This window comes from Cetorhinus maximus, chromosome 8, assembly GCF_964194155.1.
Source record: "Cetorhinus maximus chromosome 8, sCetMax3.hap1.1, whole genome shotgun sequence".
NCBI classification, from domain to species: domain Eukaryota; kingdom Metazoa; phylum Chordata; class Chondrichthyes; order Lamniformes; family Cetorhinidae; genus Cetorhinus; species Cetorhinus maximus.
In genome coordinates this window covers 4,868,997-4,895,072 of record NC_135886.1, presented here as the reverse complement: position 1 = coordinate 4,895,072, position 26,076 = coordinate 4,868,997, and the positions used below count along the sequence as shown (strand labels likewise).

General features: G+C 40.6%; 1 protein-coding gene across 6 annotated transcripts in view; it reads right to left on the bottom strand.

Moving 5' to 3' along the window:
* Window positions 1–1,845: 1,845 nt before the first annotated feature.
* The window catches only part of LOC144683392 (AMP deaminase 2-like), a 146,334-nt gene continuing 122,103 nt past the window's right edge, over window positions 1,846–26,076 (bottom strand). For all 6 annotated transcript variants that reach the window (XM_078546354.1, XM_078546352.1, XM_078546353.1 and 3 more), the window contains 5 exons: window positions 25,877–26,040; window positions 24,260–24,380; window positions 22,645–22,818; window positions 18,744–18,854; window positions 1,846–12,239 (listed from right to left, as the gene is read on the bottom strand). In XM_078546354.1, coding sequence (XP_078402480.1) covers window positions 12,033–12,239; window positions 18,744–18,854; window positions 22,645–22,818; window positions 24,260–24,380; window positions 25,877–26,040 — 777 coding nt within the window. In that variant the 3' untranslated portion in view covers window positions 1,846–12,032. The remainder of the gene's footprint in view (window positions 12,240–18,743; window positions 18,855–22,644; window positions 22,819–24,259; window positions 24,381–25,876; window positions 26,041–26,076) is intronic.

Sequence of the window (26,076 nt, the reverse complement as noted above, 5' to 3'; positions counted from 1 at the left end):
ATTTGGCTCAATGTTGTAACAATGTTAGTTAATGCTTTTAATTTAGTTAATTTTTAGGAGCTGGCAAAGATGATTGCATCCAAACTACTTTGGGGTAAAAAAAAATCCATTATGCTGTTCCATAAGACCATAAGACATAGGAGCAGAAATTAGGCCATTCGGCCCATCAAGTCTGCTCTGCCATTCAATCATGGCTGATAAGTTTCTCAACCCCATTCTCCCGCCTTCTCCCCATAACCTTTGATCTCCTTACCAATCAAGAACCTATCTCTATCTCCATCTTAAATACACTCAATGACCTGGCCTCCACAGCCTTCTGTGACAATGAATTCCATAGATTCACCACTCTCTGGCTAAAGAAGTTTCTCATCTCTCTTCTAAAAGGTCTTCCCTTTACTCTGAGGCTGTGCCCTCGGGTCCTAGTCTCTCCTACTAATGGAAACATCTTCCCCACGTCCACTCTATCCAGGCCTTTCAGTATTCTGTAAGTTTCAATCAGATCCCCCCTCATCCTTCTAAACTCCATCGAGTATAGACCCAGAGTCCTTAAACGTTCCTCATTCCTGGGATCATTCTCGTGAACCTCCTCTGGACCCTCTCCAGGGCCAGCACATCCTTCCTGAGATACGGGCCCCAAAATTGCTCACAATATTCTAAATGTGGTCTGACCAGAGCCTTATAAAGCCTCAGCAGCACATCCCTGCTTTTATATTCTAGTCCTCTTGAAATAAATGCCAACATTGCATTTGCCTTCCTAACTACCGACTCAACCTGCAAGTTAACCTTAAGAGAATCCTGGACTAGGACTCCCAAGTCCCTTTGCACTTCAGATTTCTGAATTATCTCCCCATTTAGAAAATAGTCTATGCCTCTATTCTTCCTACCAAAGTGCATGACCTCACACTTCCCCACGTTGTATTCCATCTGCCACTTCTTTGCCCATTCTCCTAACCTGTCCAAATCCTTCTGCAGCCTCCCCGCCTCCTCAATACTACCTTTCCCTCCACCTATCTTTGTATCATCTGCAAACATAGCCAGGATGCCCTCAGTTCCTTCATCTAGATCATTAACGTATAAAGTGAAAAGTTGTGGTCCCAACACTGACCCCTGCGGAACTCCACTAGTCACCGGCCGCCATCCTGAGAAGGACCCCCTTATCCCCACTCTCTGCCTCCTGCCAGACAGCCAATCTTCTATCCATGCTAGTACCTTGCCTCTAACACCATGGGCTCTTATCTTACTGAGCAGCCTCCTGTCCGGCACCTTGTCAAAGGCCTTCTGGAAGTCCAAGTAGATAACATCCATTGGCTCTCCTTTGTCTAACCTACTCGTTACCCCCTCAAAGAATTCTAACGGATTTGTCAGATTTGTTCCGTGTGTGTATGTGTATACACGTATGTATATTGCCTGAGTTCAAGCTCTGCCTGCAATTTTATACTCATGAGTTAATGTTAGAAACAATACCTGCTGTTGGACAAACTAAAATTTAATTTTTCCACAGAACTTGGCAGTATTGAGCCAATTTAGAAAAGGTACTCGTGTGCAACTAATCCAACTTTACAAAAATATAAAAAAATACAAAACAGTTGTATCTAAAAAGGGCCATTCACAATTTTGCAATGACCCAGAGAGCCTCACAGCCAATGAAGTACTTTAAAATAAAAAGTATAGTCACTGTTGTAATGTAGGAAATGCAGTGGCCAGTTCACTGCTGGTGAATCACTCTTCTGCCATTTTAAATAGATCAAAAATAACAAGAGGTTTTGTGATAAATGCACCCAAGATCCAATGGATAGGTAACTCTCACTCTGTTGTATAATTATCCTTCACACTGCATAACGCCAGAACTTTTGAACAATTCTTTAATGCAATACTTCAGCATAATTACATTTTCAGCAGTCTCAATTAACAGAATTAACAAGCAGTCGCATTACAGTGCAAAACTGGCATTAACATACCCAAACAACAGATGGTATCCAGCAGATCAGACAAATTACTGAATCCTTATTTACCATATTATTACAGAGCAGCCAAATACTGTCAAAATAAATACAGGCCTGTATTTTTTTTTATTCATTCATGAATATGGGCATTTCTGGCAAAGTTGCCCATCCCTACTTGCCCCGAGAATATGGCAGTTGTGGTTTTTCTTGGTGACCTGCTGAGCCAATCCTGTTGGAATTACACATAGGCCAGATAAGGTTAAGAAAAGCAGGTTTTCTTCCCGAAAAAAACATTAGACAATTGGGTTTTTCCTTTACACAAGTTTTTGTTTAAACTGAATTCAATCAATCGGTTGTAGAATTTGAACTCAGTTCCTGGATTACAAATCCATAAACAACAGCACCACACTATTCAAATATCTTAAAGTCTTACATTTTCAGGCTAATGTTCTGACAGTCATTTGTTTAGGTCTGCTTCTATGCAAAATGGTTACCAAAATTCAACATTTCAATCGGAGGTCAACATAGTTTTTCCATTGTTTCATATGTACCTGGTTTAAAATCTGGTAATTCATACATTTGTTTTTGCAGACAGATCACAGTAACAACACATACAGCCATGCACACATGTTAAACTTTAGGTCCATAGCAGTGGATTTATGCCAATTTCATGTCACCATTTTCTGGCTGCAAGCATGAAATTCTAGTATGTAATGCACTGGTCAGTCGGAGGGGGGGAAACCTATGCTGGTTGCACATTTACAAGTTCATCACAATTTATACCATAATTATATTTTTGTGAACAGATTTCAAAGACCACCAAAACCTTTCCAGGTGCATTCCTACATTTTTTAGGCGAGTTTGGCTTGATGATATGGGAAATTGGAATTTTTAAAATTTGCCTTCCATTCACATTTGGTCTGAATAGTTTTTGCGTGTAAAATCAGCATTTTTGTCAAGCTAATGATCAACATCGAGGAACAAGAAAAAAAAGCAAAATACACAGTCGTCTTTGAACCAACCATAAAAAGCAGCAAAAAAAAGGCCAGAGCACACTGATGTATGTTAGTCTTGGCTAGAACAACTATCACACAGCATAATTCTTTCAGGTGTGAGTTAGCATTCTTTGTGCAGTGAAGTACAATGTGCTGTGCTATTTGTATGGAACAGTAAACAACAAAAATTAAAAATGAGGCCAGTACTTTGTAATAAAAAAAACCATAAGATACTTAACAACAAGTATTTAACCAGCATGAGCGTTGGTATTTAAACAAGTATTCAAGTCTCTTAACAGTATGATAGAATCTATGAGTAATTCTGAAGAAGTATTAAAAACTGCTGGCAATACCTGTGACCCAAAAATCACACCAACATTACAAATTACTTTTGGATAGAAATCCAACAAAAGCAGTTTTAACAATTGGGTAACAGGTAAAGTGCCACAAAAATATTACCTGAGTTGTACCATGAGTTGCGGCATGGAACACACAGTGCAGCAAAAACAAATAAAGGACTTCATCTCCCCTCTTAACTGCTCAAGGCTTCCATTACAGCCTATGACAATTCTCATAATACTCAGTATATAATGATTTACTGTAATACTCCCAATAGTGGAGAATGCAGTTGTGTGCAATTTAAGTAGCACTGCATACCAAGTACTTTCTATCTCAGAGACTTCACACAACTGCTGCCACTATCATAGCTTCAAAGAGGGAACAATGACTTACAAACTGCAAATAATTTGATTCAGAATTTCTTTCAGCGTTCCCTTGACAAAACACCTTCGTAGAAAGGCAAATCAGAAATAGAATGCTGGCACAAATATCCCAGCAACAGTGTAACCCTGTAGTGGTAATGTCATTGCTAAACTCACCTACTACAAGTAGTGCTCCACAAAAATTGCCATAATCTGCTGATGAGCCCCATTCTTGTGGGCAGTTACAAAGCCTTCTCACATTATCATAACCAACAGGAAATGTGGCAAGGAAGAACCAAGACTCAACTCAGCAAACCTGAGAATATAAGCTTTACAAAATAGTGGGAAACTAACTGCTTTCTTCTGTGCTAAAACCATTTCAAGTTTGACATTTATCACAGTCAGAAACAAAACCTTAAACCTGGTCCTTAGTGTACAAAACAGCATTTTGCTGGAACTGTAGTTCCACTCCATAAGCAAGTACCTCTCCTTGCTAAATGCAGGAAATGCACGGGTTAGGGCAGAATGTCAGTTTCACCTACTGCACAATATCATTCTCAGATGACTTCAATGCCGAGTAAAATCGGATGAGGTTTAGAATCACCATTACACCTGAACCCATGGATTTTCCGATGGGCGGGATGTCTTAAGATTGCCCGAGAGAGTCAGGAACCAGGAATCGTTTTAAAAATCAGACTCCGAATTCCAAATGAATCCAACCAATCGCAATTCAGAAAGGGATTTTAAATGCTATGGATTATTTAAGGAATACAAATATATGAGTAAACTACAGTGTGAATAGTACAAGCCAGGTGTGTTGTTCAAACACATGATTTATATTCTGATCTAGTGTTTTAATAATAGCATTTTCACATACCAGTTAGGAGGAGTAGGCCACTTGGCCCCTTGAGCCTGCTCCGCCATTCCATAAGATCATGGCTGATCTGATTTTAATCTCAACTTCACATTCTTGCCTACTCCCAATAACCTTTCACCCCCTTGTTTATCAATTTCATACCTAAGAGAAACACTATGCAAAAGCATCACTACTGCCTCTATGTAATTCACAGTGGAGTATAAATTATGGCTTATCTCCAGTGCAGCTAGTGATGCTTATAAAAACTGTAGCAGCCATCTCTGATACTAAGCTGGTCTTCAGGTAAACAGTAAAGGAATAAGATGTTTACAAAGCAATGAAAAACTGAAGACCAATGTCAAACACAACACAGCAGATGATAAAGACTTAACTAAAATTAGTATTTATAAAGTCTTGATAAAAATTCTAAACTCTTCAAGTTAACCTATCAAATTAATTATAGCAAAATTTTAAAAACTGACCATTGATTTCATCAAAAGCGACAGCTTCCCCTGCTCTGTCGACTATCACAATAATTACACACTTCTGCTATTATCTTTTTTAAACTAGGCATAATATATTTTATGAAAAAAAGTTATTTCTATTATCATTCTTTTTCAAGTCCTCAACATCTTGAAGTGCTTCACAACCAGCTTTCAAGTGGAGTCACTTATTTTGTAAGCAAATGTCACAGGCGATTGTGCACAGTGAAATGCTATAAGATGTTTTTCGTGAGTTTGAAATGTTGGCCCGTGTACAAGGAGAATTTCCTGCTCCCCTTTGAATGTTTGCATGGGCTTTTATGCTCACCTAAACAGGTGGGTGCCCTTGGTTTCATGTCTCATCCAGAAGGTGGCACTTCCAATAATGCAGCACTTCAGCAATACTGCATTAAATGGTCAGCCTAAATAATGTGCCTAACTCGTGGAATGGGATTTTCTGACTCAGAAGAGTGCTACTAACTGAGTCAGGCTGAACTTATAATAATAGTAACATTTATCATAGAGTTCTGGGACTTTTGAGCCTTGAATTTCAACAAGGGATGCAATAACTGATTGAGGTTGAAAAGTGTGTTGATAGACAGTAGATTTACTCCTTAACTTTAGATCAACTGATATGAACAAACATAGCTGGCAAACCTTAAAGGTTGTTTAAGAACATCCCATTGCCCAAATCCTGTCAAACAGGTCTTCTTTCCATGTTAACCAGTCTCCACCAGCATGCTGATGCTTCTCATCTCAAATAGGAGCGACATAAGTAACTTAAATAAAATTTTAACATCTAGAGAAATACAATCACATATTATGTATAACTCAGTTTGCGGCAAAAATTTAATTTTGAACATGTAAAATTCTCTTGGCAAACTTACAGGGCTTCAGTCTGTACACACTAATTTTTCAACGCAAGTCTATTAATTTAGTTTGTTTGAAACAAATAAATTGTCTTGAAGCATTAATTATATTTATAGTGCCTGGATGACTACCTCTACATTTTGATTAAATAACAGCAGTTAGAAGGTACTCTGATTGCATATATTTAAATGCAGCAAAACAGAGGTGCCAAAAACTGATGTGGTCTGTGTTAATTATGGTCAATACTTTAATTTATTTGTAAATTCACGGTACAGCAGACACTCCTTGTCCGTAAACCCGTTGTCACAAATTTTGGTCACGCATTGTCGACGACATTTCCGTTTCAATTTTGCTATGTCAAATATATTTGTAAACTCTGGTCACAAGGCGGTTCTGTGGAGAGACTTCTGCAGTCTCTATCCCTGTCCTCTGTATATTATAGAAACACAATCAACTGGCTACAGGGAACACCACGGGTAGTTAACTAGCTTGGATGTTTTTTTAAATGAACAAAACTAACATTAAGATATCTACCAATTTACCCAAACTTTTGAAAAGTCTGGATTAAAGGATTTGCTGATATGGGACATCCAATTATGATGAATTTCACAAACAGCATGGAACAATGCACACTGAAGATAAATTAACTCTCCAAATTATCCGTGGCATTGCACAGAACTGTGAAACACAAAAGTGTAAAGCTGCATTAAGTTAAATAAAATAATTTTCCACTCTCTTCTCTCACCATTCCTCGCAAATTACTCCTGTTCTCCAGTGCTCATCTCCCTTTTTCTTTCTGAAAGCATTGGCTCTCTTATCGAGGTACAGTTCCACCAGGTAGCGGGTGTTCTCTGTTACCAGGTTAAGTGGTCATTATTTATGCTTCAACGTTGGGTGTTTGGAGCAATTTGACTGTGGCAGATGACTGGAGAAATGGAGAGGGCGCTGGAGGAAAATCAGTCACTCTTCAGATTAATCCTCTCCTCACTCAAGAGCCACACAAATAGGCTGCCAGTAGGGGTCACTGTGTAACCATCGGGAAAAAGAGCTCGCTTTCTGAATTCAGGGATGCTGCAGCTATAATGCTTATTGTTGCTCCATCTCTGCACACTTGGGATTGAATTTGGAACATTTCTAGTCTGTTTTGCTCATAAAGGACTTTCTCAGCCATAGGAAGATTTTTTAAAAGTTCTTTCACATGGGATGTCAGCATCTCTGGCTAGGCCAACATTTGTTACCCAATAATGAAATGGAACTTATGATATTGCGCAATTTTTTCCACCCTCGTTTTTTTTTCTGAACCAGTAAAGTCAACTTTCCTCAAAGCAATATATTGGCTGTACATACCTGACAATCTCATTATGTGGGATTGTCAGACAAATAGGTCAATGTACAAAATAACAGTTTTAATTTACTCCCTATTCTAGAGGAGTCTTTGTGCTCTATAATATAGGCCTGACTTCCTTCAGAGCTGAATTTGTTGTGTTTGGACTCTGGATGCCAAGTACTGACTGGAACAACCAAAGTATTAGTCTTTTGGCACAGCTGCTTATATCTGCCTGTAGCAGGAACCTACAATTACACCAAAGAATGAGACAAGGAGTTACATTTCTCAGATTATACACATCAAACTGTTCAACTAATAAAGTCTTGACCAAACATGATCGGATCCAAATCAGAGTACATTGACTGGAATATCTAGAAAAACTAGAGATAGAAATAGAAACTAAATGCTGGAAATCTGATATGTAAACAAAAAAAAAAGTTCCAATAGAGTTACAGTCAAAATAATAGCCATTTCAAATGTTAACCATTTTGTCATGCATTAATCTGGTTTTAATCTAGAAAAGATAACTTGAATAACCTGTTCTTAAAAACATGATGAGTGCTACATTTAAAGCATATTATACTATATTAGTAATACAGTGAATCAGCTCTTCTCGCCATTTTTAATTCTTCCATTTTATTGCAAAACTAGCAGATCTCTTGATGAACACTCACCATTTTCTAACTAGAGGAGTCTTCTCAAGAAAGTACAATGGGGAACTGTGACATTTGAAAGATGTATATTATCATCTTTAATATAGTAATAGATATGATTGCATATAAAGGATTTAAATAATCAGCTAATCAGCTACAATGGGAACTTCCAGCAGTAAAAATTATTTTAGGGCCTGCATGAGATGACCTGTAGTACGATAGGCAACACTTTTTTTTTAAAGAGCTTGTAAATAATATAAAATGTATAGAACTAAAATTCTAGTCAGTTGAGCAGTGATTGGTATTTACCCTTAAAAATGAACAGCACTGGCTGAACAAGTTCCAGCTTAAAAGGACATCATAACTTCCCCATCTGTTTTTCAAATGTGTGTAATTTGGGTTGAGAAAGTATCATTACATTGGTCTCCAAAACATGCAAACATTGAACCATGGATGCATCCAGGCTTTTACAAGAAATCACTCCTAGTATTTAAAAATCAGGATTAAAATTAGGTTTGGGCTTGTGATTTGTTACTTACCAGCAAGGCTATCGGAGGCAATGCTGAGATGAGGTATACCCACGCAAGAAGTCAGTGAGAATTAAGAAGGAAAATAAAATCTCTTGTTAATTTAACTTGTCCTTCCCTCTTAAAAGGTTGGTTATAGGGCACTTTAGCAGAAACTGCAGCAGGCTATCTGAGATTCAACAATTGGGAATGATGTGGGGCACCTGAAGAGGGTAGTTAAGCTATTTCATTTTTTTTAAAAATGCATCAATTTGGACACAGGACAAATTAATCTTAAAATGTTTAGACAATATTCAAAGGCTCTGTATAAATCCAATCAGTGTAGAGCAACTGCTGACTTAGTTCAAATGCACAAAATATGTTTACGAATAACAGGATGTTATAGCGCAGACAGGTCAGTGGAGCCATCAAGTCCTTGCCGATGCTTTTCCTCACCCCATATGAGTCACCTAATCTATTCCCACCATTATTCTACTAAACTACAGCATGGTTAATGTCTGTTGTACTGAAGTACAAGTTACTTTGTGATAAATGCTGGGGGAGCTCTGCAACAATCCGTGAAGACTCTTGTTTCTGACCTTTAATGACTTACAAAGATCCAGACTCATTAATCATGAACCAGTACTATAACATCACTGTCAGATAACTGATTGGGTTATTGATTGTACTCTGAATAATGCTGGACCCACATTGTATACTGTGCTTAATGTTGCAATAATCTCTTGATGGTTGTCCTTTAGTAATACTCAGAAATTCCACACGTCCCCAAACATAGATCTGACTATTTTGCTTTCAAGTAATAAGTTGCATTATATATGCACTGATGTGAAACTTCTTATTCCCACTATTTTACAACTAGCAAGTGCAGTTAGTTAACATTACAAGGCTGCAACAGACAAGAACTTTAGACAATAATGTAAATCACATCACTGAAGCTCAGCTTGGTTATAAAATTCCATTATCCCACGCCAAAATAGTCTCAGTATCCTAACATTATTTACTATTTTTTTTACAATAAATTACATTTGTAAAAGCTGGTTTTATACCAACAAAACACAGTTCATAGGTGTGAAACATTCCTCATGTGATAGCATTCAGACAAACATGCAAACACTGAGGCAATTATTTCATTGTCTTTTAGGCAGTTTGAGGATATCTATTAAGGGTACCTGTAATAGAGGCAATAGAAGATTTATGTGATTGGCATAAGGATGTAAATAATATTGAAGGATTCTGATGTCCTGTACCACAAGAGCAAAGCAAAGCATCCATCCAATAAGACTTCAGGTAGGTATCTTGCCTTCAACAGTAACAATTGTCTTTCTGGCCCTAATGATTTGTTGCATGCTGGGTTTCACCTTCAGTTTAGTCATAAGACTGAATTTTACTAGCACACAAAATGCAGCCTTGTGAAAGAATGGAACTGTACGTTTTATGAGGTATGCACTACATAGTATATATGCCATTTGCACCAAACCTACATGTAGCCAAAGCAAATGTTAAACAAGCTTCATTGAAACAGCTAGATTTTAATGCAAATGGCAATTACAGAAAGGTTAATCCACTGCTTTTTTCCACTTAGAAAAGCAAGATATTCCTCCTGAAAAGTTTCTGGCTCTGGACTTTAAACAATTAGTCCTTCAGTACCAGTGAGTTGAACAGCAAACATGAACATGGGGTGTCCATGCACAATTGCTATCTGAGCTTCATTTTCACAAGTAGCTGAAAAAAAATTACCATCCAAAAAAAGGCCACAAGCAACTTTTACAAAGGTGTTCTTTTGGCATCAGGGGTTTAGCTTTTCACTGTCAAATGCAACACGGTCATGATATGTATTCTGAGGTACTGTAGGTAGATATGGGGGTCATTAAGCATAATGTGCACATCAGCATTTAACAGCAAATTACAGAGGCATGATGGCAGTATTTTACCATGTAGCAATAAGACACTGATTCTCAGCCACTGTTCCTCATGCTTCAGTCAATAATCATCAATTGTATGTGCGGCAAAGATGTTAAGCTAACCTAGTGTAAATAAACCTACATCTTCTGGAATGAAGTTGATTGCATCTACCTTTGCAAGGCTACCAGGAAGCAGAACACTCAGCTCAAATGCTGAGCAAATGTACAAACAGCAGTTTGATCAAAGAAGCTTCATCAGCAATACTAGGCAACTTTCCAGCAGATTTAAAACAGCCTACAGATTGCTCGACTTAATATACAAATGAATTAATAAATATATAAAATTGGGCTCAACATTTTTTTTGTGTAAGGTGCATTATTTAACACAAATACCACAAATCACCTAATTCTGTCAACACTATCACATGCAATATATTTAGGGCAATTGGTTTAGAACTCTATGGGTTTAGAGAACTTGGAATACATTAAGGTAATGGATGTATGAGGCCACAGGCTGACCAGCTCCATGTTAATGTGGTCCTGGACTAGTTACTGTTACCCACGCCTGATTTACAAATCAAATTTAGATTTATTTTATTGGTGGGCCATGAGGGGAAGGCTTCAAGATGAGGTCAAATTCCAAGTACAACTTAAAGAACGTTTCAAGTCCTCAGGATGTCCCAAATGCTTTATAACTTGGAGATTGCTTCTGAAGTTTAATCATTGTTATTTTGTAGGCAAATGAAATAGCCAAATTGCTTTTTGTGGAATCTTGCCATGCTCAATGAAATAAATTACCAGTTAATCTGTTTTTGGTGAAGTTGGGTGATGGTTAAATGTTGATCAAGATATGGGGAGAACTACCCTGCTCTTCTTATATGTCGATCTGTTAATGAACAGAAATTAAAATCAGTTTAATGTCTCATTTGAAAAACGGCACCTCTGACAGTGCAGCATTCCTTCAGCCCTGCAGCGGAGGGCCATTCTAAATAATATGCTCTTAAGCCCTGGAGTGGGATTTGAACCCACAATCTTCTGTCTTAAGCCCAAGAGCACTAACACTTAACCAAGCCTGAAATTACCATCAGGTTGCTGACAGGAAGGAAAAAAAGGATTGCTCAGAGTGCTCATGTGGACCCCTATTCAACAGCAAACATATATAATGCGGATGTTCACTGAACTTCTATCAGATAATCAAACCTATTCAATTTCTAAACATCCTAGTCACATCATGCCTATGGAAGTAACATGCTAACTGGCCATGTCTTTTTTTTTTAAATGCAATAATGGAAAAATTGAAACAGCGCCTGAATTTTAATGGTCACTAACATGGGTGGCTACAAAGGCATGTTTTACTGTACAACCATAGCACCTCTTGGAATGCAGGGAGGTAGAACTTTTGAGGAGAAGCCAAATGAAGGACATGGTCACAGTCATGTGATAAGTAATATGGCGTATGTGCTACTTCCTCACCCTGGACAACTCTGATATTCAGGCTAAAAGATCATCAAAAGGAACAGGCAACTAGATTTAAATAACTGACACATTATTGTAAAACAAGTACAATGAAAGGTAAAATCTTGTGTGTGCACTAAAGGGTAAGGTTTTCAATTTGTTTCCATTTCAGATGCTCCTAGTAATAATAATGTGTATTAATGATATAGTGAGGGTAAACACTGCCAGACATTCTAGCATTCTACAGGTGTCCAGTTTACAATGGTTTTAACAGCTCTGGCCTCCCATGCGAAGGCCTTCATTCACTTAATGTAAAAGTGGCTTATCGTGATTCAGATACTGGCGTCATGTTGATGGAATTATTCTCCAACTGTTCCGCAGTGATCAATGCCTGTGTAATCAAGTTCAGCTCTTCACACAGCGTTTCATAACGGTAGCCAACCCGAATATCCGGAACATTAGTGCGACGGATATCATTGCCCTCAACACTCTCCTTTTGATAGTTTGGTCCCAACCAGTAACCTTTCACCTGAAATGTGAAAAAAGCAGGCGTTGTTTAAAAAAGGAATTATGTAAAAACAGCATTCAAAAGAAATGAAAACAACCAATTTACACAATTTGAATCTTTAATAAAACTGCTTCACTATTTTGCAGACTGGAATTAAGGTCACAGGCTTTGTCCCTTGTTTGGGCAGGATTATTTGATCTCAGATGGAATGGTGGTAGGATCGTTTTGATTGACATGTATCTTGGTTGGGTGGGAAGAAAAATCACAAAAAAAAACCACAAGATTTTCACCCAGGAAAACTATCCAGTGCTGGTTGCACACTGTCAATGTTGGGTCAGTGTTCAACTCTGACAATCGCTAAAGTCAAATAGCTTGCCAACACTCATCGGATGGAATTAAGGCCCCCCTTCCCCACCCTGCTACCAACGAGGCAAATACCAAGTGGGGGCCGCTTAACGGCCTCATCCTATCACTGCCGGTATTCAACCAGTGGCGGGCAGGATTCTCGCCATCCGGGGAGGCTGTCCAGTAAACCCCCATCAGGTTTGCCTCCAGCCTTCTACGATGGGGGAATCCCTCTTTCACGGACATTATGTGTCTGATTGCGGGACCCAGCAACAGGAAGGGGGCGCCCCTCAGGATATCACTCCCCTGCTCTTGTTGACAAACACCACCCCATGCCACTCTTCCAAGCTAGGCACCCCCCCAACCCCGCCCACACTCACCTCCGTCTGGGGATCCATGGCTGATCCCACCTCAGGCCCGAGTGTAATACCGGCAGTGGTCACCATTCTATGGAGCAGGAGTGGGATTTCTGCCCTACTGGGCCCTTAACCTGGATAGCATCGGGCCTCCATTCGATTATGTGCCTGATTGCCTCATAATTGCCCTGGGCCTCTTGGAGAGAAGAAGCATGGGGTTCTCACCGGTTCTACAACTGGTGGAGAAGACCCCTGTTGCACTCATTAAATTCCGCCCATCGTCTGGGTTCACACAAGCAGCAGGGTCATTTGTGTTGAGCTACTGTAGCCATGTGGGACTGTATCCAGGTTGAGCCAGTTCTCACATGAGTTGACGGCCTAGGCTCATCCTGTGGGCTGAGATTGGTATGTTCCCAAAAGTGGGACAGTGATGGTCCTAAGCACTGTAATGAGCTGCAAACCTCCTTCTAAACTGCCTCCCACGAGAAAAAACACCCTCTGACTATCCAAACAACATTTCCTATTCTCTACCAATCATATTTTGGATACTTTTTGCATTGGCATAAGTATTTCAAGTGGGGAAAGAAAAGAATTCTTTAAACAGGCAACACCACTTGGCCCCATGTTAGCCTACTCAGCCCAAAATTTGACCTATCAAGTGCACATTGCTGTTACAACTGTGATTATTTTTTAGGCAGTTAGAACAAAATAAAAGCTGCAAATTTGAATGTTCATATCGATCAAACACCGCATTCGAACTAACCATGTAAACCAAGCCTTTGGGCAAATTCAGAGCTGGTTATTAGGATATGGTCTTGTCAAAGCTGAAATTTCAGTTACAAATACGTCAGCAAAAATAGTCGATGAGACCTAAACTGTCACAAGTGTTCCATATTTAAAATACTTTAAAAATAAGATCTGAAGCCATAAAAGCAACAAACTTCATCATTCTAAACTTTTGGTTCCTCTAACGTTGAATCTTGCAGTCAAATATTTTGAAAACCCTGCAATGTTTCCCAATAATTATCAAGTTCTTCACAAACCAAACACCCACTGTTTGGCCATAAATTTCAACAAGTCTGAGGCTTGCGGAACAAAAACTGTTGCAACCAGTTTTAGAATAGTGAGAAAGAATGCAACTGCTTTACAGGAACAGAGTTTTCATGGTACAGAGCTTTTGAGTTTAGGTATTAATAGTCACTCAGGCTCAATTCTAACGTCTGCAACTTCAGTCAGATCCACGTCAACTTTAAGGGACAACCATTTTCAGAAAATGGTTATCTGGGAAGGAAGGAGTCAGGAAAAAAGGTTTTGCTCTATGGAAATATCTAACTAAAACCAGGCACTCAAAAAACCTAATTTTGTGTTTCATAAAAACCTAGGGCAGGATATTGAGGTCGGGGCCCGCTCGCTGATGTGTAAAATGACGCCGGGCGGAACTCCCAACCTCACCCTGCGTCATTTCGATTTTCAGGTCAGCGGGGGCGCAGCCGAATCAGCTGTGTGCCCGCCGACCTGTCAACGGCCTATTGAGTCCATTTAAAAACTAATTGAAGTAGTTAAAGGGCCTGCCCGTCCAACCTTAAGGTTGGCGAGTAGACCTGGAACCCTGGCGGGTTTCAGAAATAGCATAAAACCTCATCCACGGACGGGATGAGGTTTCATGTAGGTTTTTAAAAATTTAATAAAAGTTTAATTAAAAGTGATGGACATGTTCCAACTCATAGAACCATAGAAAAGTTACAGCACAGAAGGAGGCCATTCAGCCCATCTTGTCCATGCCAGCCTGAGGACACCCAGGTGCTCTTTCTAATCACACCTTCCTGCACCCGGCCCATAGCCCTGCAGCTTACAGCACTTAAGGTGCAGATCCAGGTACTTTTTAAAAGAGTTTAAAGTTTCTGCCTCTACCACCAACTTGGGCAGCGAATTCCAGACACCCACTACCCTCTGCGTAAAAAAGTTCTTCCTCATGTCCCCCCTACACTTTCTGCCACTTATCTTGAACCTATGTCCCCTGGTTCTAGAATTCTCCACCAAGGCAAACAACTTTATCCTGTCCACTCTATCTATTCCCCTCATAATTTTGTACACCTCAATCAAGTCACCTCTCAGCCTTCTTTGTTCTAAGGAAAATAACCCCAACCTACTCAATCTCTCCTCGTAGCTACACTTTTCTAACCCTGGCAACATGTGACAGTGTCACATGAGGGGACAGGTCAGGGAGATTTTATTTTTCTATATTTCACATTTTTGAATCTGGCTCCGATCTCCCTGAGGCAGCACTTAGCCTCGGGAAGATGAGTGCTGTCGTGCGCATGCATGAAAGAGCACACTCTCGGCTCAGGGAATCTCCCCCGTCCGCATAGGGAGCACATAGCGCTTCCTGGCGGACGTCACGCTGAGCAGGTCTTAATTGGCCTGCCCACTTAAAATGGCGGCCGATCAGGGGCACCGATTGGAGGCACGCCCGCACACGCCCGCACACGCCCGCTCCTTAACTTCCCCCCCCAGCGGGGGGAAAATTCTTCCCCTAAAGCTCTATTCCTCCCTCCTGTCGCCACATGGCTGAGTCTGCTGAGCTAGAGACACTGATTGAGGCTCTCAAATGTTTTTACCAGCAGGACCAAAGGAAACATCAGAATTCAAGCCATGATCCTTGCCTCCGATCCCTGTATCCTTTCACTCCTCCAACCCACCCCTTCCCCTTTTCAGGTCCATGCCACGGCAAACAGTGACGGCTCCTAAATGTGCATCATTCTGTCATGGTGACATCAGCTACAATGACCCATTGGGGTGTCACAATGTAACTTACATCATTCACTTTGTATTTTTGGTGAAACTTTTTTTTTGAACAAACACTGTTATTCTTTTATGCACCAATATCATTTCCACCCTTTCCCCTAAAGGTGCAATACCTGACCCTTTACCTCCTCCTTCCTCATCATCCAAGGCCCCAAACACTCCTTTCAGGTGAAGCAGTACTTCAGTTGCACCTCCTTCAATTTGTTCTGCTGTATTCGCTGCTCCCAATGCGGTCTCCTCTATACTGGGGAGGCCATACGCAGACTGGGTGACCGCTTTGCGCAACACCTTCACTCAGTTCACAAGCATAACCCAGTCCTTCCTGTCGCTTGCTATTTCAACACACCACCCTGCTCTCATGCCCACATGTCCGTCCTTGGACTGCTGCAATGCTCTAGTGAAGCCCAACGCAAACTGGAGGAACAGCACCTCATCTTCCAGTTAGGCACTTTACAACCTTCTGGACTTAACATTGTGTTCAACAACTTCAGACCATGAATCCCCTCCTCCATTCCTACCCCCTTTTTAATCCTATTTTTACATTTTTTTTTATTTGTTCATTTATTTTTTATCCTTCCTCCTACACCCCGCCCTCCCACAGGACCATCTGTCATTTGTTTTGATGTTTTGCTTTCAGGGTGCTGACCCTTGTCCTGATATTAACAAATTCTTCTACTTTACCTTTATGCCACTAGCAGCACCTTCTTTAGTCTTTAACACTACCATTAACACTCTGAACCCTTCAGCTCAAAACACTTTGGTCTAATAATATTTCTGTACATTATAATCCTCAGTCACTTAACATGGCCATTATGGCCAGGAATAATCAACATCAGCATTGAGGTTGACTCTTTCCTTTTGCCCTGCTTATTTTTTCCTCTACATCAGATTTTTATTTTAAAATTAATTGCATTCAAGGTTTTTCAAAATGCATATCTTGACTTTCCAACTTAATGCATTCTTTCTCTCCTTAAAGGAAACATACATGGTGTAAGTGAACAAGACTTTGTGAATTCAACAGTTTCTTGCAGGAAGCCATTATCAATTGGAATTTCTGTGAAGCACTGAATTACTTCCTGAGGAAATTACGAAGTGAATCCAGAAGACATCTGGCATTTAAAACAGAGAGGTAAATAAACTGAAGATTGGAACATCAGTTAACATAACCATGTTATCATAGAAGGTAAATCAGTGGTATTTTAAAATGATTTTTAATTCCCAATGATTAGGCTGTACTGAATGGTGCACTAAAGGAACAATTTCATTAGAGTCACTTTGTGGGTGGATTACCAGATGCAAAAAGATCAGTTAAAACAAACGTATTGCAAAGTAAGCAGTTCCGATATGGAAGCAAATACATTATAATTTGCCTATTTTCACTGCACAATATAGTAGGAGTGTCCAAGATAATGGTGTGCTGCCTATATGCGGAATAGCTCTTTAGAATGTGAAGACATACATGTTGTATTTAAAATTTAAAACAACCCAAGTTAGATTGCAGGGTGAAGTGGTGCATTTTCTCTCTATTGTGACTCCCCATATAAGCCTCATCCCACCTGCCTATTTGAATGACAACTAGCATTGACTGGCCAAGGTCAGAGGGACAGATGGTCTAGAAGTCCTCAAACTCAGCATTACAACAACAAGCACATTGTGAAAGTACTTCTCTGTAGTTCAGTTGGGTCACTGTTTCCCCCCGCCCCTCCTCCTCCCCCCATCTCTAATTTCTCTCCTGTCCCACTTCGAGTGGGAAGTAACTAGTGTCTGAATCTGCAAATATTTAACATCGTCTGGGACAAGAGGAATATTACAGTCCCAAACCTCTTGTGGGATGGCAGGAGCACTTGAGGGAACTGGAGGACCTTTGTTTAATTCAATGGTCTTGTTCATGAAACAAGTGACTGACTGCTGAGCTCCAGTTCTTGGGTTAGCAATCACTGTTTCCAGCATCTAATTGCTGAATGGGGTTCAGTGACTTGTAAAACATTGTGGTATCTTATATACAGGAAAAGCTAGAAATGTAGAGCACTTCCACCAGCATTGGAACAAAAAGGCAGGTCCCTGTCAATTATATTTATACACAAAGACTAACATTGTGTTTTTATTTCAGAATTCAAGCATTTGGAAGTTATTAACAAAGATCTGGGCATATTTCTTGTTAACCCAAATTCCCTTACTTGGAAACAGGTGTTCTCACCTTAATAACAAGAAGGTCTCCAGGTGAAAGCAGCATTAGGTTAGTCTATTGCTCTTTCAACAATTCCAACAATACTTGGCCAAACTCCAGAACTATACCATTCAGTTCTGCAATTAATTGCAGAGACTGACTTTTCCCAGAACAATAAACTAAAAATGTGATTAGTCATTAATATTCGCATTCCCTCATCTGTTCCTTAGGGTCTCCACACAATTCCATCCCTGACAGGTCAGGAAGTTATCATCTATCAAGTCTCAGTCTGCAGCCAGCCACTAGGGTACCTTAGCCATTCTTCTCTCCACAATTCTCTGTCCAACAAGGCATCACAGCACCAACAACCAGTGCCACCTATGGACTGCATCCCAATCTTCCTGATGTGACTAAAGCAGACAGGAGAACTTGCATTTATATAGTGCCTTTCACAAGCTCACAACATCCCATGGAACTTTACAACCAATGTAGGAAACATGGCAGCCAATTTGTACAAAATTTCCCACACAAAGCCACGTGATAATGATTAGATAATCTGATTTAGTGATGTTGGCTGAGGGATAAATATTGGCTAGGACACTGGGGAAGAACTCCCCTTCTCCTCTTTAAAACAGTGCCATGTGATCTTTTATGCCTCCCACCTCAATACTGCATTGATGTGTTAGCCTAGATTTTGTGCTCAAGTCTGTGAGGTGGAATTTGAACCTACAAGCTTCTGCCTCAGAGGTGAGAGTGCTACCCACTGAGCCATGTCTGCCACCTGATTCAGCAGAGCTAAATTACTTCCACAAAATCCTAACAAATTTGAATCCAGCATACTATGCCAGTTACCTTGTGAGAGAAGCCGCTCATTAATACACTGTTCCGTGCCAGCTCGCACATATCACAGGAGCTCAGCTTCCACACTTGGGCAGCAATGCTGTACTCTTCCATCAGTGGCTCCTGGGGAAAACATGAAAAGATTAAGATCAGAAGTAGTTCAGCAAATTTCAAATCTACAAACAGATCAAAAATCGCCAAAAAGGCACGATGTGTCAGCCTTCTGTACATGTATTTCTAAAACTGACTCCTGTATTACAATGGCAGGACTGAAGACCAATTACAGAAGGGGCAAATCCTTTTAAGTTGTTCTACTCACACCACATCAGGGCAGCTTGCAGACCGGTTCCAGGCACAATTAATGTGCATATTACAAAATGTTGAATTTCAGGATTTACATCAAGACTGACATACATGTACATTACTGAGGAATAGATTTGGGTCACTTACAATGGGTCAATTCAGAGTGGATGTAGATATTAAATGAACCTTAAACCAAATACAAGCAAAGCAATTTTCTAAAACTGAATTTAAACTGACTTGGTTTAATTCCAAATATTTACAATGGAAGTTGGATGAAACTAAACTGAAGCTTCTCAGTGACAATAGTCCATGGTGTAAGCGGGGCTTAATAACTGTAATTTCTAAACTAAAAACACTCAACAGTTCCAGACCCATGCAACTCACAGGAGCTTAGATCTTCTGATAACAAGCTGATGGAAACAAAATGACAGGTCAGTCAAAACTCATTTGGTTGGAGTAAATGCATGACCTATTTTCCCAGATCTCAGGCTTTTAAAAATAGACACACTTCCATAGCTTTAAATGGCTTTGTGATCTGTCTCATGCTTTTAATTACAACTTTTAACCCTGACATTTCTTTAATGCTAATGACCATGATCATTTGGTTCTAGTCAAACTTTGTTCTAGTTAATTTGTGGGGAGGCAGTGGCATAGTGGTAATGTCATTAGACTAATAATGCTCTGGGGACGCGGGTTCAAATCGCACCATGGCAGCTAGTGGAATTTAAATTCAATTGATAAATCTGGGATTAAAAGCTAGTATCAGTAATGGTGACCATGAAACCATTGCCAATTGTTGCAAAAAACATCTGGTTTACTAATGCTCTTTAGGGAAGGAAATGTGGTTATGCCCTGTCCCACGGGCAGGACAGACCCGCCAGAAGTGGTGGCACAGTGGTATACAGTCAGGAGAGAGTTGGTCTGGGGCTCCTTAATATTGATTCCAGACCCAATGAAATCTCATGACATCAGGTCAAAAATGGACAAGGAAACCTCCTGTTGATTACCGCCCCTGCACCGACCCCTCAGCTGATGAATCAGTACTCCTCCATGTTCAACACTAATTGGAGGAAGCACTGAGGGTGGCAAGGGGACAGAATTTATTCTGGGTGGGGGACTTCAATCTCCATCACCAAGAGTGGCTCGGTAGCACCACTACTTACCGAGCTGGCTGAGTCCTAAAGGACATGGCTGTTAGACTGGGTCCGCAGCAGGTGGTAAAGTGAACCAACAAGGGAAAAACTGACTTGGCCTCATTCTCACAAATCTACCTGCCACAGATATAGTCCATAACAGTATCGGTAAGAATAACCACCGGAAAGTACTTGTGGAAATGAAGTCCTGCCTTCACATTCAGGATACACTCCATCACGCTGCGTGGCATTACCACTGTGCTAAATGGGATAGACTTCGAACAGATCTAGCAACTCCAAACTGGGCATCCATGATGCACTGTGGGCCACCAGCAGCAGAATTGTATTCAACCACAATCTGTAACCTCATGGCACGGCATTTCCCCCACACTACCATTAACCTGGGGAAATCAACCCTGGTTCAATGAAGAGTGCAGGAGAGTATGCCAGGAGCAGAACCAGGCATATCTGAAAATGAAGTGACAACTTGGTGAAGCTACAACACAGGAAGACTTGCATGCCTAACAGTGGAAGCAACATGCAATAGACAGGGCTAAACTATCTCGCAACCAACAATCAGTCTGCATTCCTGTCACATCCAGTCGTGAATTGAGGTGGACGATAAAACATCTCACCAGAGGAGGCGGCTCCACAAATATCCCCACATCCTCAATGATGAGGAAGCCCAGCACATCAGTGCGAAAGACAAAACTGAAGCATTTGCAACCATCTTCAGCCAGAAGCGTCGAGTGGATCATTCATTTTGGCTTCCTCTGGAGGCCCCCAGCATCACACATGCCAGTCTTTAGCGAATTGGATTCACTCCATGTGATATCAAGAAATGGCTAAAGGCATTGGATACTGCAAAGGCTATGGGCCCTGACAACATTCCGGCAAAAGCACTGAAGACTTGTGCTCCAGAACCTGCTGCGCCCCTAGCCAAGGCGTTCCAGTGCAGCTACAACACTGGTATCTACCTAGCAATGTGGAAAATTGTCCAGCTATGTCCTGTACACAAAAAGCAGGAGAAATTCAACCCGGCCAATTACCGCCCCATCAGTCTACTCTCCATCATCAGCAAAGTAATAGAAAGCATCATTGACAGTGGTATCAAGGGCAATTAGTCAGCAATAACCTGCTCACTGATGCTCAGTTTGGGTTCTGCCAGGGCCACTCAGCTCCTGACCTCATTACAGCCTTGGTACAAACGTTGTCAAAAGAGCTGAACTCAAAAGGTGAGGTGAGAGTGGCTACCCTTGACACCAAGGCAGCATCTGACTGAGCATGACATCAAGGGACCCTAACAAAACTGAAGTCAATGCGAATCGGGGGAAAATTCTTCACTAGTTGGAGTCATACCCAGCACAAAGGAAGATGGCTGTGGTTGTTGGAGACCAATCATCTCACTTCCAGGACACCACTGCAAGAGCTCCTCAGGGTAGTGTCTTAGGCCCAACCATCTTCAGCTGCTTCATCAATAACCTTCCCTCCATCACAAGGTCAGAAGTGGGGATATTCGCTGACTGCACAATGTTCAGCACCATTCGCAACTCCTGAGATACGGAAGCAGTCTTTGTCCATATGCAGCAAGACCTGGACAACGTTCAGGCTTGGGCTGATAAGTAGCAAGTAACATTCATGCAATACAAGTACCAGGCAATGACCATCTGCAACAAGAGAGGATTTAACATCGCCCCATGACATTCAAGGCATTACCATCACTGAACCCCCACCATGAACAACCTGTTGACCAGAAACTGAACTGGACCAGCCATATAAATATTGTGGCCACAAAAGCAGGTCAGAGGCTGGAAATTCTGCGGTGAGTAACTCACCTCTTTAATCCCCAAAGCCTGTCCATCGTCTACAAGGCTCAAGTTTGGAGTGTGATGGAATACTTTCCACTTGCCTAGATAGGTGCAGCTCCAACAATACTCAAGAAGCTTGGCACCATCCAAGACAAAGAAGCCCACTTGAGTGGCACCCCATTCACCACTTTCAACATTCACTCCCTCCACCGCCAATACACAGTGGCAGCAGTGTGTACCATGTAAAAGATGCACTGCAGCAACTCACCAAGGCTTCCTCAACAGCACCTTCCAAACCCGTGACCTCTACCAGCAAGAAGGACAAGGGCAGCAGATGCATGAGAACACTGCCGCCTTCAAGCTCCCCTCCAAGCCACACACCATCCCGCCTCGGAACTATATCGCCATTCCTTCACTGTCGCTGGGTCAAAATCCTGGAATTTCCTTCCTAATAGCACTGTGGGTGTACCTTCATCACATGGCCTGTAACAGTTTAAGGCGGCGGCTCACCATCACCTTCTCAAGGGCAATTAGGGGATGGGCAATAAATACTGCTCTTGCCAGGATTGCCCACATCCCATACAAGAATTTTAATAAAAGCTAAGGACCAGTTGCTGACTATTGCGCATAAAGAATTTTGTAGTTTCTATTTCCAATTGGTTGCCTTACCTTGGTAAAGTGAAATTGCAGAGGATCATCAGTAGAGAGAGACACCATCAGACCTCGGGAGAGATACTCTGGCAGTGGGTTTCTATGATAACTCAGAAAGAGACTATTGTTGCTCAGAGGGGACATCGCAATTCCAATCTGATCCAGGTAGTAGAGATACTGCAGCACTGGAGCCTACAAATTAGACACAGCAATTAACGTTTCAGAATACACCAACATTTTGAGATCATATTCAACTTTACATTTTCTAAATGAGCACATTTCTTGAAGAATGCCAGCAAAGGAGAATTAAACTCTTCCACTCCGATTATCCTATGTGCACATCAAGCACTTCTCAAGCACAGGGAAGTAACAGAGTAAAAGTCTCCTAACTGTACCTCAATGGTAAAATCACTAATTGTTCCATTCCCCAACCATCCATTTGTAAGGTCTCACTGAAGGGGAATGCCAATCAATGGCAAACTGCAGTCAGTTTTGTGCTGTGGACCTAAGCTAATTAGCAAAAGTACCCTTTATAGCCAGCTGAGACACAGTGTTCATCCCTTATGTCTCAATTCAAATCTATATCCTGCAGAAGCTACAATATCTTAAACAACTGTCACCATTTCCTTTCGTCCAATATGTTTCAAATCAGAAGAGTGGCAATTTTGTGATTTTGCATATTGCAGCACAGAATGAAAACAGAGTTAAAATTATGCTGTATATATTAATAATGAACAAGTTCAACACATTTTAGGAAATTCATCTATCCCTTATTTTGTAGGACATTTAAAATAAATAACTAAGGCATCAGATAAAGGATTGCTTATAGTGCATTGTGCAAGATCAGCTCATGTTTTACTTTGCTAAGTACTGAAACACCATTGTTGCATCAGAAGGGAGGAGGTGGTGAGAGGAGTGCCAGAGGAAATAAACCCAAGGAAAGTAAGCTATTTAATGCAACTTCTGGACAATATGATTTTGGAAGTTTTTTTCCAAAATTTCAATACATTGACCAGAAATTGGACAGATGTGTTTTTTTTTCTAGTTCATCCAATTCTCTCCCCAGTCCTCCTCTCCTGGGGGTGTTGATTGTGTTGTGCTAAAATGGTCAATTTTAAAAGCCAAGAACCCTGATAACAACTGAGCTCAGACAGAACGTCATCAGTCTTTCCAAAAGAGGACATCATATGAGCTTCATCTTATCCTTATCCAGGCACTGGGATTAACAGGCCTTAGCCTACTTTTGCCCTCCCTAATTCAGAGGCACTATACAAATCTGTAACACACAGAGAGGCCAGGGACTTGATGCACAGATAAGAACAGCAACAGAAGCATATTTTCAAGTCTTGAACAGTTGCATAACATTAGCATGCTCCAACACATTGCTTTACATAACTTTTGCATCTGGTGAGTTCCTGATCACATGTATACGATATGAGAAGATGCTAGGCATATCACCACATCAAAGTGCATAAGAGGATTCAGCTGTTGATCTATGTTTGTAACTTCTATGATACGTCCGTTAGCTGCACTTAGAAAAGGTATCTTATGTAAAACCAAGCTTTGTAGTTCAAATGTGATGTCTTTTCAAAAGACCTTACAGATAAATCTCAGGTGGTGCTTTTGTTCCTACCTTTCGGAGCAGAAGACCATGGGAAATATTCTGAGAAAGCATGAATCCAGATATGAGATGGTGGATAGGACCAGCCTCTCCACAATGTGGCCGTAAAACAAATGTATTGAATCCCCTCTTCCTGGAAAAGGAAATTACAACAATTATCACAGCTCTGTTCTAATATACTTCCAAAATTCACACATTGAACATATCCCTCATTATTGGCCTTGAAGAGAGTGAGTGCATCATAGATTTACCAGAATGGTGCCTGGACTTCAAGGGTTAAACTACAAAGAACAATTACACAAACAAGGGAATTCAGAAAATTAAGCGATGGCTTGATTGAAGTTTTCAAAGGTTTTAAAGGTATAATACCCCTGGTAATGGTATTAAGGATGCCAGATAGGGTGGAGAGAGAACTATTTCTGGTGGCTGGAGAGTTTATGACTGGGGAAGCACAGTATAAAAGTTAGAGTTAGGCTTTTTGGAAGTAAAATTAGGAAACACTTCCACACACAAGGGGTGGTACAAGTTTGGAACTCTTTCCGCATGAGCAATTAATGCTAGATCAATAGTTAATTTTTCAACTGAGATTGATAAGATTTTTGTTTATCAAAGGTACTAAGGGATATGGAGCAAGGCAGGTAAATGGAATTAGGTCGTAAAACAGCCATGATCTAACTCGAATGGCAAAACAAGTTCAAGGGGCCACATGGCCTACAAGTTCCAAACTTGTACCACCCCTTGTGTGTGGAAGTGTTTCCTAATTTTACTTCCAAAAAGCCTAACTCTAACTTTTATACTGTTCCTAATGTTCCTGGGTGATTCATATGGAGCAAAAACAGCAGCATTGAGTTGTCGGGCTGAAATGGCTCTTTTCTATGACATAAAACTCGATGCAAATCCCCAAACAATGCTGCTGCCCTATTTTTGCCAATTTGCACTGAACACAGCTCTAGCCCAAACTAACACTACTGGAATAGGTGACCGATAACTAAGGAACAATATAACTTTACCAATAAATTTGAGATGCACAATATGAATCTCTACCTCTAAGTGCTTGTAAGATTTGCTTTTTCAAAAAAGATGGCTATCGATTCACTAAGTGGCTATATTTCAAATAATGAAACCAGAGCTGAAAATCAGATCTGCTTTGCTGCATTTGCTTTTATTTTTGTTGACCATAGTGAAGTCAAATTTTGATTTAAGTGAAATTCTACCAAAAGCACAAGTTAAAAAGGAAAATCAAGGGTAATATATGTCTGAAAAGACTTCCCTTTCCATCTACACAAATATCAAAGCATGTTGGTTCATTCTTCAGGGGAAAAAAAATGTACATTTTATGAAAGGTAGATAATTGCGAGAAAATTTCATGGGTCAGTTGGTAGTGAGTGAAGTGAGTTTTTAAGATTATTTTAGAGCTGCAGAGTCAACATGCAAAAGGAGGAAAGATCCTGATCGGGATTCAATGTAACGAGAGTCTGTCAGAGCCAGAAGAGTTACATCCATCACCGAGTTTATTTCTTCTGAGAAACATATTATAAATTGTATGGAGTACTTTAAAGATGATTCCCTTTATCTTTAAGTATCTCAAGAATGTTAAGCTACAAAAGTAATTTGGAATCAAGCCCATACTTGCGGAGATGATTCAAGACCGTCATGTTAGCATACATGTAGTAAAGGTAATAGGCATATGGTGGGTTATCGTCTTCTGTCCAATTCACGGGTAATTGGCAATCTGCATTAAAGATGTGGTGCTCTGGTTTGGACTCATCATCAACACTATCAAAGCCCACAACCTGTAAAAGCAAGACAATCCCATTCATTATGTACAT